This window comes from Gymnoscopelus microlampas (genome assembly GCF_963454915.1).
Source record: "Gymnoscopelus microlampas genome assembly, chromosome: 9".
Classification (NCBI taxonomy): domain Eukaryota; kingdom Metazoa; phylum Chordata; class Actinopteri; order Myctophiformes; family Myctophidae; genus Gymnoscopelus; species Gymnoscopelus microlampas.
In genome coordinates, this window is record NC_139946.1 from 16,558,074 (window position 1) to 16,573,073 (window position 15,000).

The 15,000-nt window shown below is 45.4% G+C and overlaps 1 protein-coding gene across 1 annotated transcript in view; it reads left to right on the plus strand.

Annotated features, from left to right (window-relative positions):
* nr5a2 (nuclear receptor subfamily 5, group A, member 2) overlaps nucleotides 1-15,000 on the plus strand; it is an 88,087-nt gene that overhangs the window by 41,586 nt on the left and 31,501 nt on the right. Inside the window, exons 5-6 of the mRNA XM_084066284.1 lie at nucleotides 6,459-6,578; nucleotides 14,634-14,781. Coding sequence (XP_083922410.1) covers nucleotides 6,459-6,578; nucleotides 14,634-14,781 — 268 coding nt within the window. The remainder of the gene's footprint in view (nucleotides 1-6,458; nucleotides 6,579-14,633; nucleotides 14,782-15,000) is intronic.

Below are 15,000 nucleotides of genomic sequence, written 5' to 3' on the forward strand. Positions count from 1 at the left end.
GTGAACTGTGACCCACAATGAAACTCCTTTCACCTGTAAACAGAGATGTTGCCCAAATTCCTGCCTCTCAAACCAACATGTATACTGGACTGCTGGACTCTTAAAGACCTTTTAAAGGGGCATACCACCCATTTTCGACATTAAACAATGTCATGTACCAGTATAGTATACTTTAGGGCTGATGTGTGGACATTAGAAAAAATTATACCCACCTCCTGTGCAGCCGAGAACGGCAGCATCGATTTGTTGGGATCATGTGATTAGTGACGGACGGATGCTGTAGTCTTTGGCCCCATCCTCTAGTCATCCAGCCTGCAGTCTACAATGGGGAATTTATCTCCAGCACAAACATTGCGGCCCGAAAATAAACGCACAACTTGTCCGAGCCTTTTCAGCAAGTTGAGTTATACAAGTACAAGTACTATGTCTTGTGAATGAGAATAATCATATCGTTGCTGTCAGGCAGAAACCTCTTATCTCCATATTTTAAGGTTTTGTGTTTTTTCGTAAAATTAACACCCTACTTGATCATACTGCAGCGTCACACAAAAGGATCTAAAGTAGCAGTTACACAAGCTTGAGCTTGTTTATTATGCCATCCTCATCAGGCTACACAAGATATTCTCAGCAAGTCAAATTTGTGGCTAAACCGATAACACAAGCTACATCCCAAGTGTGACACTTTGTAGCCACGTTTAGCGGCACTCTGAGAACAATAGGATGAATTATTCCAAACTCCCAGGTGAGCGCAGGGTCTGGCTCTCACGGCACAGCCAGGCGAGCCGAACCGAACAGATGCCAACGCGACACCTTACAAAAGAAGAGCTGTTAGGGTCTGGCGTGCATTGAAGTCCACTTCAATCCTCACCTGTAGTTTTGCCAAGATTGTCCAAAAAATGAGAGAACAGATCTGTGCCTTTTATTTATGGACATTCTGTGTGCGTGCATGAATGTGTGTGAACACATACACAAGCTCAAATGTAAAAAAAAAAGAAAAAAGAAAAAGAAAATCCCAGAATGTGATTGGCTCCATTCATTAAGGCACCAGTGAAGGAGATTCCATTAATCTGTTCATTAGGCCACATCAAGAATGGAAGCACTTATTAAGATCAGAGCCAGCTGTGTTCCCTCGTTACGGTGCCACATGCACACACGTGCACACAGCGTCTAACAATGCTCATGGCACCCGACCAAACCATACCCCAAGAAAACCAAAAGAATAAAGGGTTTGTGTGTGAGAGTGGGGGGAAGAGAGAGAGAGAGAGAGAGAGAGAGAGAGAGAGAGAGAGAGAGAGAGAGAGAGAGAGAGAGAGAGAGAAGAGAGTGTGTGTGTGTGTGTGTGTGTGTGTGTGTGTGTGTGTGTGTGCGTGTGCGTGTGTGTGGTGTGTGTTTGTGTGTTGCTTCTATGTGTGTGTGTGTGCGTGCGTGCGTGTGTTTGACTCCAGCGTGTCATTATTACTGCTCTCCTCTTCACGGGGGTTGTTGAATAAACATTATCTTTTGCCCGCCACCGTGCGTCTGAGCGAACGAACGCGTCTCCAATTAATTTACATTCAATCCAGAAATGAAGGGAATCTCTCCTCTTAATCACTGTGTTTTATTTTCTCTATTTCCCCCAAGTATTTTCTCATTCTCTCATTACCTCGTCTGGTTCTCTCATTCCCGTCTCTCGGCCCTTTCTCTCTCTCTCTCTTTCTCAATCCCTTTTCTCAAGCTCACTAATTCTCTCCCTCTCTCTTACTAATTCCTCCCCTTTTCTCTCTCTCTTCTGTTACTCTGTATGTCTATCTACCCCCTCTATATTCTCTTGCTCTCTCTAGTTTACTCACCTCTCTCTCTCACACACACCTATAATCTCAGCTGGTGGTTTGGAACAAAAGCTATGGGCTAAGTGATTGATCCAGGCATTGATCCCAGCCGCCTGAACGGTCATAAAGGTGTTAAATTGGTTTCTTGGTGGATATGTATTTTTCATCACCAGGCCGCCTGCTTGCAATCATGGAAAAAAGTTCCTGCTTGAAGAAAAATAAAATGAAAGAGAACCATTGATATGTACCGTAAATATTAACTACCGAACACCTTGAAAAGTATAAGCTTAAATATTTTATTTTTGAGTCAGTGTTTAAAACATAATTTTTACCTGAGCTCAACTCCACAAGCTAAACCCACATAATAGCTTACAGAGTCTGATGTGTTCCATAAAGGCTTTAGTGTCTTGCTCAAGGACACTTCCACTTGATGCCAGGAGGAGAGGGAGTCGAACCAGGAACCCTCTGACTCCCAGACAACCGGCCTGGGCGGTGTGATGTGTTTTGCTAAGAGTCTGCTGAATCGCCCGCAAGAATGTCACGTTTGTGTCTATGTCTGCATATCACAGATTCCTATTGTTATATATAAGTTGTCGCTGTCGGGTGGAAACCTCATATGTCCAAAACTGTTACTTTTCAGGATTCAAATTCAAAAATAGCAGATGGACAAGCTTGTTGATCTGCTATTTTTGATACTTTTGTGTGACGCTGTTGCATGATCAAGTAGGGGCGTTAATTTACGTAAAAAGACAAAAAGTATGAAATATGGAGATAAGAGGTTTCTGCCGACAGCAACGAAGTCTGCCCTGGACTGGCTTTGATAGTGAGCCGTGTTGCTCTTGGCCGCGATGAGATGCTTAAATTGACTCAGCGTTGACAACCCAACTGCCAGGAATTAAGGGAGTATAGACCCGACAGTGACAGGCTTATTTCCTATTGGGGCAGCAGACTTGTGACAGCAGTGGAAATAGTAAATTAGCGACCGAAGCTATACGAGAGAATCAGCTGATGTGCACTTTCCATGCACTACACGGTATGATAAGAACTCACCATCACCCTGTTAGAATGGGCCATATAGATGGCTCATAGAGTTCAGTAAACTGTCAATTTGAACTTTGTAGGGTCATATAACTGAAGAAATCGAGTAGAGAGAGAGATTGCGGCCGTTTTGGCCGGCGTCCAAAGTTTTACTGGCAGAGGGGGAGCGGCGGCTGTAATTCTGTTGCACTGGAATGAGATTTGAGAAATGCTCGCGTGGGACAACCACCAAGATGAGATGAGATGAGACGACACTCCCTGTTGTCAGAGACGCAGCGAGGCTGGGAGGGGGTTGTAAGATCTGACCCTGTGGAGTGGTGCTTACTTGACAGAGCAAAGGAAGAGCTTGTCAGGGAAACAGCTAGTGTCACTCGCACTTAAAAGGTCCCCCCACACACACACACACACACACACACACACACACACACTTGCCTGTCTGTCCCCCCCAGCGCGCTGCCCATACGGCGAGTGTCTCATGCCCTCGCCTAGCCTCGCTGTCTCAGCCCCCCTCTCCCCCCACACACCCCTTCCACCAAGCCCCCCCCGCATTGATGACCCGCTCACACTCCTCTTGTCAGGGAAGTGGCTTCCAGGCAGGCAGCGGCGTGGACAGCCCCCTTTGATGAGGACCCCGACACTCGCTGACACTGCATGACACACAGAGGGGCAGGGGGTCGCCTTTGAAGAGCGTGCAGGGGGGGTTAGCCGTTCGACAGCCTCCTCTCTCCTCCTCCTCTCTCTCTCTCTCTCTCTCTCTCTCTGTGTCCTTAGCTTGGTGTAGGCTAAGATATGGGGAGCAGGGGAGAGAGAGATGGGTGGAGAGTTAGAATGAAGGACTGTGCACCCGTTCGACCCCCCCCCCCTGTCCCCCCTCAACCCCCTTCGCTCTCATCATGGTTTTTAATGACACCATTTGAATTTTTGGCCCTCGTCCTCCTCTGCCTGAGACACCCCAAGATGCTGCGAGTGCCCCTGGGTGCAGAGAGAGAGAGAGAGAGAGAGAGAGAGAGAGAGAGAGAGAGAGAGAGTGCGGGGTGGGGGGGGGGGGGGGCAGGAGGAGGACAAATGAGGAGAGAGTTCAACGAGCTATCAGAAGTTTTTTCTTAAAGGTCACGGCAGCTTTGTTGTGTTTCTGTCGTTTGTCAGTCTTGATAAAAGAGGATCGGGGTAGATGTCAAGCATTGCAGGATTTGCAGGATTTGATTATTTTTGAATTCTGCGAAGTACTGAGAAGTAGACTGTCTGACTGTCTGAAATTGTGTTATTTTTCTGTCGCTTTGCTCCCGCAGTTTAATTCTCTTATAATAGCATGAAGGCCGATTTACGACTCCGTCGTCGTGCGACAAATTAATTATAAATCGGGCTTAAAGGCTAACATGGCGACAGAGCTCAGCACCTACACCACTAAGCTGCTTGGCTGTGGTAACTGCCCCTAAGTCCCTAATGCTGTACTAATACAGAACCATAAAAATAATAATCCATAGCCAGGCGAGTCCAGGCTGTGTCTGTATCAGTGTTGTTGAAACACAGCAGAACACAGCTATAGCCAGGCAGCCTCGAAATTGCGGAGGCTCCGGGAGGCTAAGTGATTTGGCTCTGGCATGCCAATCTTTTGATACGACGATTGTTATGTCTCCCCGCGGAGCGAACAGCCACCTAGTCAGTCACAACAACCCCAATCAACATGCGATAGGCCTCAGACTTGGCCGTGGCCAAGCGCTGCATCGCTCAAGGTAATAAAACGCCTGGCATTTGCTGGCGCAACAAACCGGGCGATACCGTTGTTGACACGGAGTTAATACATGAAGTCTTTGCGGATCCCAACAAACGGAGCCCTTTATAATTTCCAGACGGTACGTGGATAAATAGCATTCCTCTCGGTGGGAGATTGCGCTGCACCTGTCTGAGGCCACATAAGCGACCATCGATCCACATTCTTGAACTCCAAATTCTTATTGACGTTTTGCAGTGTTCATCAGCATCACACTGTCAAGTCCAGATGGTTCTCACACAGTGTTATTTCACAACACAGACCTATCCCACACTATCCTGGAACAGACACATCGTCAGTCCAAATGACACCACAAAGAACACAATGTTTGTTGATGACAAAAAAGCGGTAGAGAAAGAACCTCTTTCACTTTTTTCCTCATTCCTTCTCCTCTCTCAATGCGGTCTTTCTGTGTGCATCTGGCTACGTGGTGTAATGATTAACAGCAGGCAGCTATGGGAAGCGACCGGCGGTTACAATGGGGGTGGTTGTTGGCGGTGGGTGGCGGAGAGACACGGGCGCAGGGGCCCTCTTGCGTCACGTTCCCAAGCTCACCTGGCCATCCCTGGATGGATCCCTGGGAGCCAGCGGCTGGCTGGCACTCGGCCGGCAAAGAGGAAAAGGAAAGAAAGAAAGAAAGAAAAAATACCCCAGCAACTTAATCATTGGAAGGAGTCCGAATCGCTCAAACGCTGCTGGCAGCAGACAAACTGATAAAGCTTGTTACGCTGTCAGGGCAGGCACGTAGCCATGTGTGACAGAGTGTGTGGATCAGGAGGTTCACATGAGAAAGGTTTGGTGTTTGGGATGTGTGTGTGTGTGTGTGTGTGTGTGTGTGTGTGTGTGTGTGTGTGTGTGTGTGTGTGTGTGTGTGTGTGTGTGTGTGTGTGTGTGTGTGTGTGTGTGTGTGTGTGGGGGTGGGGTGGGGGCTTGAGGAGTTTTTTGTGAGGTTGACAAACTGCACTCTCAGTATGGCGATCAATCAACGGCGCTTGACCCATCTGTGTTTGTTTTACACCGCAAACAGCTTTCTCTGCTAAATACTTTGTTAGCCAGTGTCCCCCAGACATCTATACTAGTAAGCCCCCCTACTGTTTTCCCTCTACTCCAAATGTGTTCGCCAGAAGAGAAAAGAGGGTTCATGTGGTTCAAAGATGAACCACATCTTTGTTTTCCTCAGATGACTTGCATCGAAAATACATTTTGTGTCACTGTAAAACAAAATGTATCCTCAAAAGGATTATCCCTAAGGTTTTGTTTCAAAACACATTGTCAGGATCTGACCTTGTGTTTTATTTTGTAGTGTCATTGTTTCCTGTTGTCTGTGGTGTACTTAGATTTTACTTTACTGTTGTGTTTATTTTATTTTTGCAGTATTGTTTCTTCTTGTCCATGTACAGCACACGTCGCCTGTGTTGTCTCACCTATTTTGGGATTAGTGTTAATTTGTGTCACCTGTGCCCTGTTTGCCCCCAGCTAATCCCTGTGTTCATTGTGTATTCACAGTATATCTCAGTTTGTCATTTCAGTGTAGGTGTGAGTTTTGTGCTTGGTGTCTTCTGTAAAAGGTATCATAGTTCTTTTATAGGTTTTTGCCTGGTCCAGTTGATTGAGAAAACTTTAGTTTAATAAACGTTTGGACTTTTGATTTGAAATTTGTCTGAGACTGTACAAATGGAACCAAATGGACCAGTAGGTTACGGGTTCATTTGGTTTGTACGCTCTCAGAGTTGTGGGGGAAATTAAAATTAAAACATTTGAGAACCGCTGGCCTACAAAATGAACAAACAATGATAAATGAAGCTATAACATGATGTATGTGTTTATTTGTCTCCTCACAGGTGGATGACCAGATGAAGCTCCTGCAGAACTGTTGGAGTGAGCTGCTCATCCTGGACCACATCTTCAGACAGGTGATGCACGCCAAGGAGGGCTCCATCCTATTGGTCACCGGCCAGCAGGTGAGTGACCCCGCCCCACCCCACCCAACAAATCACCTCTCCCCACCAGACAGACAGACAGACAGACAGACAGACAGACAGACAGACAGACAGACAGACAGACAGACAGACAGACAGTCAGTCAGTCAGTCAGTCAGTCATTGGGTTCGTCATTCACTACTTGGTGTGTCCACAGTTCAACAACTCGTGCGTTTGAAAGCTCACATCGATCAGTGTGTGTGTGTGTGTGTGTGTGTGTGTGTGTGTGTGTGTGTGTGTGTGTGTGTGTGTGTGTGTTATCACGGAGTCATCGGCCCATTAAAAATAGATTAGGTTTATAGGTATAAGGTAATGTGACCAGAATAATCAATTATGCATTCATTTTTTCAATCATTTTTTCCTTCTCCTTCTCTTGGTGGTGCACATGACTTCAATGGTAGATAGATAAAGCATTCAGTTTAAGTCATATTGGAGGAGGAGGAGGGCAAAGGAAAAAGAAAGGACTGTGTGTGTGTGTGTGTGTGTGTGTGTGTGTGTGTGTGTGTGTGTGTGTGTGTGTGTGTGTGTGTGTGTGTGTGTGTGTGTGTGTGTGTGTGTGTGTGTGTGTTATTTACCTTTGCCGGAGGGCCCCTATGGAGGGTGGTGAGGGGGGCGATGCCTCGGGGCCTGCTGAGGAGCTCAACGTGTCAGGATGCTATGATACTCCAGTCTGTTTCTGTCTCTCACACACACACACACACACACACACACACACACACACACACACACACACACACACACACACACACACACGCACACAGAGTAAATACTTATTCATGCTTATAATGTCTTTTATGCTCACCGGCAAGAGGACGTCATGCACTTTTAAACACATGCACACACAGGCACACGCCGCACACACACAGGCACATGCTGCACACACACAGGTGCACGCATGCACAAGCAGTAGCTCCTTATGAATATGTCTGTAATCAGCAGCGAGGCTGTCAGCTAGACGAGCTAGTCGTTAATTATTGATCGCCTGGGTTATCAAATCGCTGCGCTTCCAACAAAATGTTCTGAAACAATAGATGCAGCCGTGCATTCTGAAGTGAGACAAGGGTCTCCGGAGTGCCCACGCGTGTCTGTGTGTGAGCTTTTGTTGTTTGCAGGGAGGTCTAATTTACTTACATGATTCAGAATATAGGCCTAATTTACTTACATGATTCAGAATATAGGCCTAATTTACTTACATGATTCAGAATATAGGCCTAATTTATTTACATGTTTCAGAATATAAGCCTAATTTACTTATGATTCAGAATATAGGCCTAATTTACTTACATGATTCAGAATATAGGCCTAATTTACTTACATGATTCAGAATATAGGCCTAATTTACTCACATGATTCAGAATATAGGCCTAATTTACTCACATGATTCAGAATATAGGCCTAATTTACTTACATGAGTCAGAATATAGGCCTAATTTATTTACATGATTGAGAATATAAGCCTAATTTACTTACTACATGAGTCAGGATATAGACAGGACGAGGAAGTACTAGTACTCTCGATACCACACTATGTAGCTCTTTAGTGTTATATATTTTATTTTAGTGAATAAAATGTTATTTGACCAATCTCTATGGTAGAGTATGTTAATACAATATAATTGATGAACAATTGAACACTAACTTTGATTTACAAGCACAATTAGGGCGGTTGTATTTGGCCTCCCTGCTCTTCTATCGATACATTTATATCCTGTGGTCTGGTTTGACCACTAACGGTTGACAAGTGGTACTGCCTGAAGGTCAAAATGTCTCCCCAGAGCAAGCAGAAACTTTTACCAAAACCTAATTGACCTAAAAAAATCAGAACTTGTGTGGGGGGACTTTGAATCTGGGGTGAGACATGAAATTACAAAGTGTATCTTTAGTAAGACATTGTACTCCTAGTTGTAGCCTAGTAGGGTTGTGCTGTATTGTACCTGGTCTTCCAGGAGCTCAAAGATTCCATAGTTTATATACTTTAATATTAGGCTTTAACCCCTTAAACCCTATTTTCTTATGTATTTTTATTTTTTTATATAGTGAAAATAACAAGCTGCTTACAAGCTCACCATGTCCCCCCTGTGAGCTTGCAGATCTGAAATTGACCGGAGTCCTCCAGTCGTCTTCACTAGGGCCCCTCCTTTTTTCCCTCTAAAGTATCATTCATAGTCGGACGTAAGGATACGTAACGAGCGTTTTTTACTCCCCCTCCGTCACTTATGGCTCCCGTTTTTCCGTCCGTTCAGTCGACATTCACCGTCAGGCCGACGCACGTTTACTACGTTTTGGCTGTTGTACCACTGGGTACAGACCCCTCAGGGTTCCTTCAGGAGGGTTCCAAATGGACCCTTTCGGGTCTGTAACTCTGAGAGTGTAGAAATAGAACCAAATGGACCGTTACTTTGTTAGCAGCATGACTTCCACTGAATGGACAAATAAAGATATTGAAAGGAAAGAGGCAGATGGAAGCAGAGCTAACATGGAGAGAGATGAAGAGAGAGGGAGAGAGAAAAGAGAGAGAGAGAGAGGTCAGCCCAGGAGGAATCAAGGGTTTGGGATATCTGAGTGGTGTTTGACACAGAGCGCACGCACGCACACATGCACGCACGCACGCACACACACACACACACGCACACACGCAAAGAGAGTGCCTCCAGACATCTCACCTCTTCTGTCCTCTCTTCCCACGCCCAGTGCTGTGGCAGGGCCCCCGTTGTGCGCGTGCACACGCATACACACAAACACACACACACACACACACACACACACACACACACACACACACACACACACACACACACACACACACACACTCCCAGCAGTACACTGTGCTACTCCGTGTTTGATTAGCGCTGCCTAGCTGTGAGGCGAGATGGCCTCAGTAGGGAGAAGAGAAGAGAGACGTGGTGAAGGAGAGGAGGAGGAGGAGAGGAGGAGAAGAAAGAGGTGGCAGGGAGGAGGAGGAGGAGGTAGAGTCAGGGGAGGTGTAGAACTGTGGTCTCGTTTGCATGTTTTGGTTAATGAACAGCTGCTGTTAGAAGGGGCGTCGAGGGGAGAGAGAGAGAGAGAGAGAAAGGCACGGACAGACAGAGACAGACAGAGAGATGGAGAGAGAGAGAGACGGAGAGAGGGAGAGAGACAGAGAAATGGAGAGAGAGACGGGTAGGAAGGGAGAAAGAGATACAGACAGGCAGAGTGAGTGAGTGTGAGAGAGAGAGAGAGAGAGAGAGAGAGAGAGAGAGAGAGAGAGAGAGAGAGAGAGAGAGAGAGAGAGAGAGAGAGAGAGAGAGAGAGAGAGAGAGAGAGAGAGAGAGAGAGAGAGAGAGAGAGAGAGAGAGAGAGAGAGGCGAGGGGAGTATCTCAAACAGTTCATTATCTCCTATTATTGTAGTGTTGGCCAGGGGTGACAGCACTATTGTAACTGCAACACACACACACACACACACACACACACACACACACACACACACACACACACACACACACACACACACACACACACACACACACACACACACACACACACACACACACACACACACACATGCTGTTTCTATCACAGAGTGCTCCTGCAAACACACAAGCGCACACACCTACTGTACACTATACTAATTTAGGGCAACGTGCATGCACGGGCACATACGTGCACATACATGCAAATATATTCACTGGCTGTGCTTTCTCTCTCTCAGACATGTTCTGTGCTGAGATGCATTACACTTCTATCATGGCAGGGTAGTCATTATTGGAGAGAAAATCCACAGGTTCAATCCCCACATGCCAGCACGTTCAGTGACGTGAATATACTGTATAGTCTCTGTCGGGTGGAAACCTCATATGTCCAAAACAGTTACTTTTAAGGATTCAAGCGTTTCAAGCTTAATCTGCTACTTTTGATGCTTTTGTGTGACGCTGTAGTATGATCAAGTAGGGCAGTGGTTCTCTACCAGTGGTCCGGGGACCACCGGTGGTCCTTGAGGGGGTTCCAGGTGGTCCCCAGCTAAATGATGGAGAGTTGGTAACCAAAATGTACTCTTATAGAAATGTAACTCTTGAGAGCGTAAACTGACCATTTGGTTTCATTTTACACTCTCAAGAGTTAAGTTATTGTTACATTTTGATGTTATTTTGATCAACGTTTGCCTGTTATCTCTCCTATGGTACCACATCAATACAGCATGGAATTGTGGACAAAATCGTATCCAACGACAACAAAATATTTGGAGTTTAGTGTCTGAGAGTCTAAATCTCATCAAATGGTGGTCCATGGCTCAAATGCTGAATAAATAATGGACCTTGATATGAAAAAGGTTGAAAACCACTGAAGTAGGGTGTCAATTTAAGAGACAAAAACACATTTTGAATATGGAGATAAGAGGGTTCTGTTAAACATCGTTTTTTTTGGGACATGCCCAAAATAGTGCGTCCACTGCCGGGTGAAAGTGTTAGCGTCTGTCTGTGGATCAGAGGTATGTAAATGGTGAGGTGGCCATGTGCCGCTCAGCCCCACTGGGCTCCATTATGTTCCTGCCTCGTTGCGTGACAGTTAGAAACCTGGAAGCTGCTCGCTTTCTGACCGGCCCCAGTGCACCATGGGGGATTAGGCCAGTAATGTGGCGACACATGACACCCGAGGAGGCTACATGTTGTGAGTCCAAAGAAAAATATATGCACGCACACACCCGCAAGCACGCACACTTCATTTCTTCACTTCTATCCTTATGATAGCCTTATAAATTCTCTAAAATAACCACCAACGATTAGAACACAGAACCTCCTTCCCTTTTCAAACCACACACAATGTCCATCTTAACTAGAAAGAACTATAGAAGTCTTCATTTTTTCAGTCTGAAATCACTTATTATTTTCATAAAATTAACTTCCACTGGAAGGGTTATTTTATTTCCAGTGTAGCTCCTTGACAGCGGAAAACCTTTTCTTTCTTTCTTTCTGTCTTCCTTTATTTTTTTATTTTTTTAAGAAAACGAAAGAAAGATTTAAAAAGGGGAATGTTTGGGTTGTTAGCTACAGTATAGCTGTGGCCTGCTAAACTTTCCAGTTGTCCTGCCATGCTGTCATCATTTATGCGGTCCGCTGTCCTTCTCAAAGTGGCCTTGACAAGATCTATGAAATACCAGCGGGTTTAATTTAAAACCTGTCATTCTGCTTCTGTCTGTCTCTTTCTATCCTGCTCCTGTGGCCTCTAACATCAGCTAACAGCGCTTGTGTTTTATAGATTTGTTCTTTGTCTCTTTTTATTTTGTCTCTCTTTTGTTCTGCTCCCTGTCATGGGATCAAACGCTGAATGTGCCTTCTTTTAGAAATGTATAGGCATACCCAAAATGACAACCTTTGGACAGAATTGAATGAATGAATGAATGAATGATTAAGCGAGGTCTCCATGATGGCTGAAGGATTGTGAGGATTTATTCATGTATACATTTACCTTGCCTTTCTCTCCAGAAGGGATTATAAAGTGCTATTGATTGATTGATTGATTGGTACCTGGGTCACCAGGGGTGAGTGCTACGTCTACTGTAGTGACATTAGTGTGTTTTTTTTACTTTAGACTAGGAGGCCATAACCCTAGGCACTGTCATCAGGAAGTCCAATCCTTCAGTGAAGTTATTTCATGCACAGTTGGTTTTATGTAAATTGATTGACACCTTGGTGGTGGGGGGGTGGGGCAGGCTAGTAAACAACGCAGCTTCCTCATCTCCAAAGATGAGGCAGAGACAGAGATAGGTAGAGAGATAGTTGGCAGGCAGGGAGCCAGAGGCAGACAGACGGTACATATATGTTTTATTTGTAAATACCGTTTGTTTTTATTTAAAAAGGGCATAAAGCTGCATGATTTATATATTTTTGCCAAATATGTGGTGGTGTGCAGCTAAAACACTCTTAATGTGCATATCCAGCAGCTTTCACTATTATCTTTTACTCAATGGATATTTATTGTGATAAATATCCATTGAGTGTCTGTCTATCATAATAGGTAGATAGTTGATAAAAGATCGATAGATGATTAAAAAACAGGGAGGGGTTGAAAAAAATGTGACAATAGAGAATACATTCCAGGTGAGAGGTATTCTTTTAATTGCAAATTGGAAGGTGTGTGTGTGTGTGTGTGTGTGTGTGTGTGTGTGTGTGTGTGTGTGTGTGTGTGTGTGTGTGTCTGTCTGCGTGCGTGCGTGTGCGTGTGCGTGGCGTGGCGTGCATGCGTGCATTTGCTGATGTGTGTATGTGTGTGTGTGTGTGTATGTGTGTGCATGGGGAGGGGTCCTGACCCGTTTTCCCTTCCCTCCCAGAGCTTTGCTTCAGACCTCTGCTCAGAAAGCACTGGTGCAGTCAATTATGCTAATGAATTGTCAATAAATATAAAACTTTAATACGGTCCTGCTTACTGTGAGTGGCAGCTAAGGACTCCACCGCCTGACAAATGTGCTGCGGCTGCAGATATTAAATCGTTGCTGTCGGGCAGAAACCTCTTATCTCCGTATTCTAACTTTTTGTGTTTTTTTCGTAAATTAACGCCTTACTGGATCATACTACAGCATCACACAAAAGCATCAAAAGTAGCAGATCCGCATGCTCGAGACGCGGCGTGAAGCGATGCATTGTGAGCTTGTCGATCTGCTACTTTTGCCGTTTTTTTAATTGAATCCTGAAAAGTAACAGTTTTGGACATATGAGGTTTCCACCCGACAGAGACGAAATGCACCTGAAAACAGGAGCGAGCCATGGAGGGAGGGAGGAAGATGAGAGGGAGAGAAAGTGATTGAGAGAAAGAGAGAGAGAGAGTGAGTGAAGGGAGTGTGGGATGGAGAGGAAGAGAAAGACAGAAAGAGGAGAGCAAGGAGGGAGGGAGCGCTTCGAGCTAAAGATTGAAACATTGAGGCGTTCTTGCTGCGGGGCTAAGGAAGAGAGGGATGTAAACGAGAGAGAGGCTGAAGGAAGGGTCTGATGCCTGGAATGCATGAGGAGAGGAGAGTGGATGCCCCCCTTCCTCCACACTCCTTTTTTATTGGTCAGTAATTAGGATTCAGGAGTAAAGCCGTTCTTAGTCTCTCTATCTCTCCCTCTCTCTCCCACTCTATCTAGAGAGTTAGATAGATAGAGTCCCATCAGTACGGCTGTATATCGACAGAGCAGTCAGATCTGCCAGCTGTACTTAGACTGATCCACAGTGTTGTTGGGTAAACGTACCCATCTTGTTGTCATAAAGCCTGGCGGGCTGTGATTGTTCTCACTGATAGACAGATAAGTGCGTCCACAGTGAGACTACATCATCACAGAGACACGGAACCAAAGCTGTATCAGCTGCTCCAGCTTTGGCCAGTTACACACCTGCACATCGTTCAAATGGTCGGCAAATGCAGTGAAAGAAGTGTTGAGAAAATCAATTTGATTGATTGATTGATTGAATACTTTATTAACAGTACATGAGGTACAGTTATACAAGAATGCTATAAGGATAACACAAAAAGCCCTGAGGGCTTGTTTCCATTGTGGTCCTATGTATTCAATTCATCAAGACATATAAAGACATACAATACTTGTCTAGGTCCAGTTGCAAATTGAAGGCAGGTGCTCTTTTACGGCCTTTTTGAGGGAGTCGCACATTTTGGTGGCATACTGGTAGAATGAATTCATCCCCATGTTTGTGCCGAATCTGGGGGGAATGAGATCAGTACGCTTGTCTTTCAAACTGTGTCACGTACCTCGCCTTAACCGCTTGTCTTAAACACTTTACTTCGTCATAATAATAACAAATAGTGAAAATAGCCAATAATATACAAGCTCAGGTGTTATATCTGAAAAAATCTTGAAAATGTATAATGTGTCAAATATTATTATTATTATTATACAGTATATAAGTATCTATACTTGACTCAAGTACGGGGTTGAGTACCACTGCTTCTCCACCACTGCTCTTCACTGACCATTGTCTCTCTCTCTCTCTCTCTCTCTCTCTCTCTCTCTCTCTCTCTCTCTCTCTCTCTCTCTCTCTCTCTCTCTCTCTCTCTCTCTCCCTCTCAGGTGGACTACGCGGTGATCGCGTCGCAGGCGGGGGCGACCCTCAACAACCTCCTAGGCCACGCCCAGGAAATGGTGTCCAAGCTGCGCTCGCTGCAGCTGGACCAGCGCGAGTTTGTCTGCCTCAAGTTCCTGGTCCTCTTCAGCCTGGGTGAGTGTCCTTTCCTTTTCACACGGAGAGAGAGAGAGAGATGATGGGAGAGAACAGGGAATAGGAGGAGGAACGAGGGGAGTTGGTGGTGGAACGTATCTAAGTAGACGGGCGAGTGAGGATGGAGACTGGGCAGCGTCTGAGGAGCGCATTAGGAGGATTTAGGAAGGAGGATTTAGGGGGTTTCTCTCATATGGGGGGGCTCTGCTGAGCTGGCTG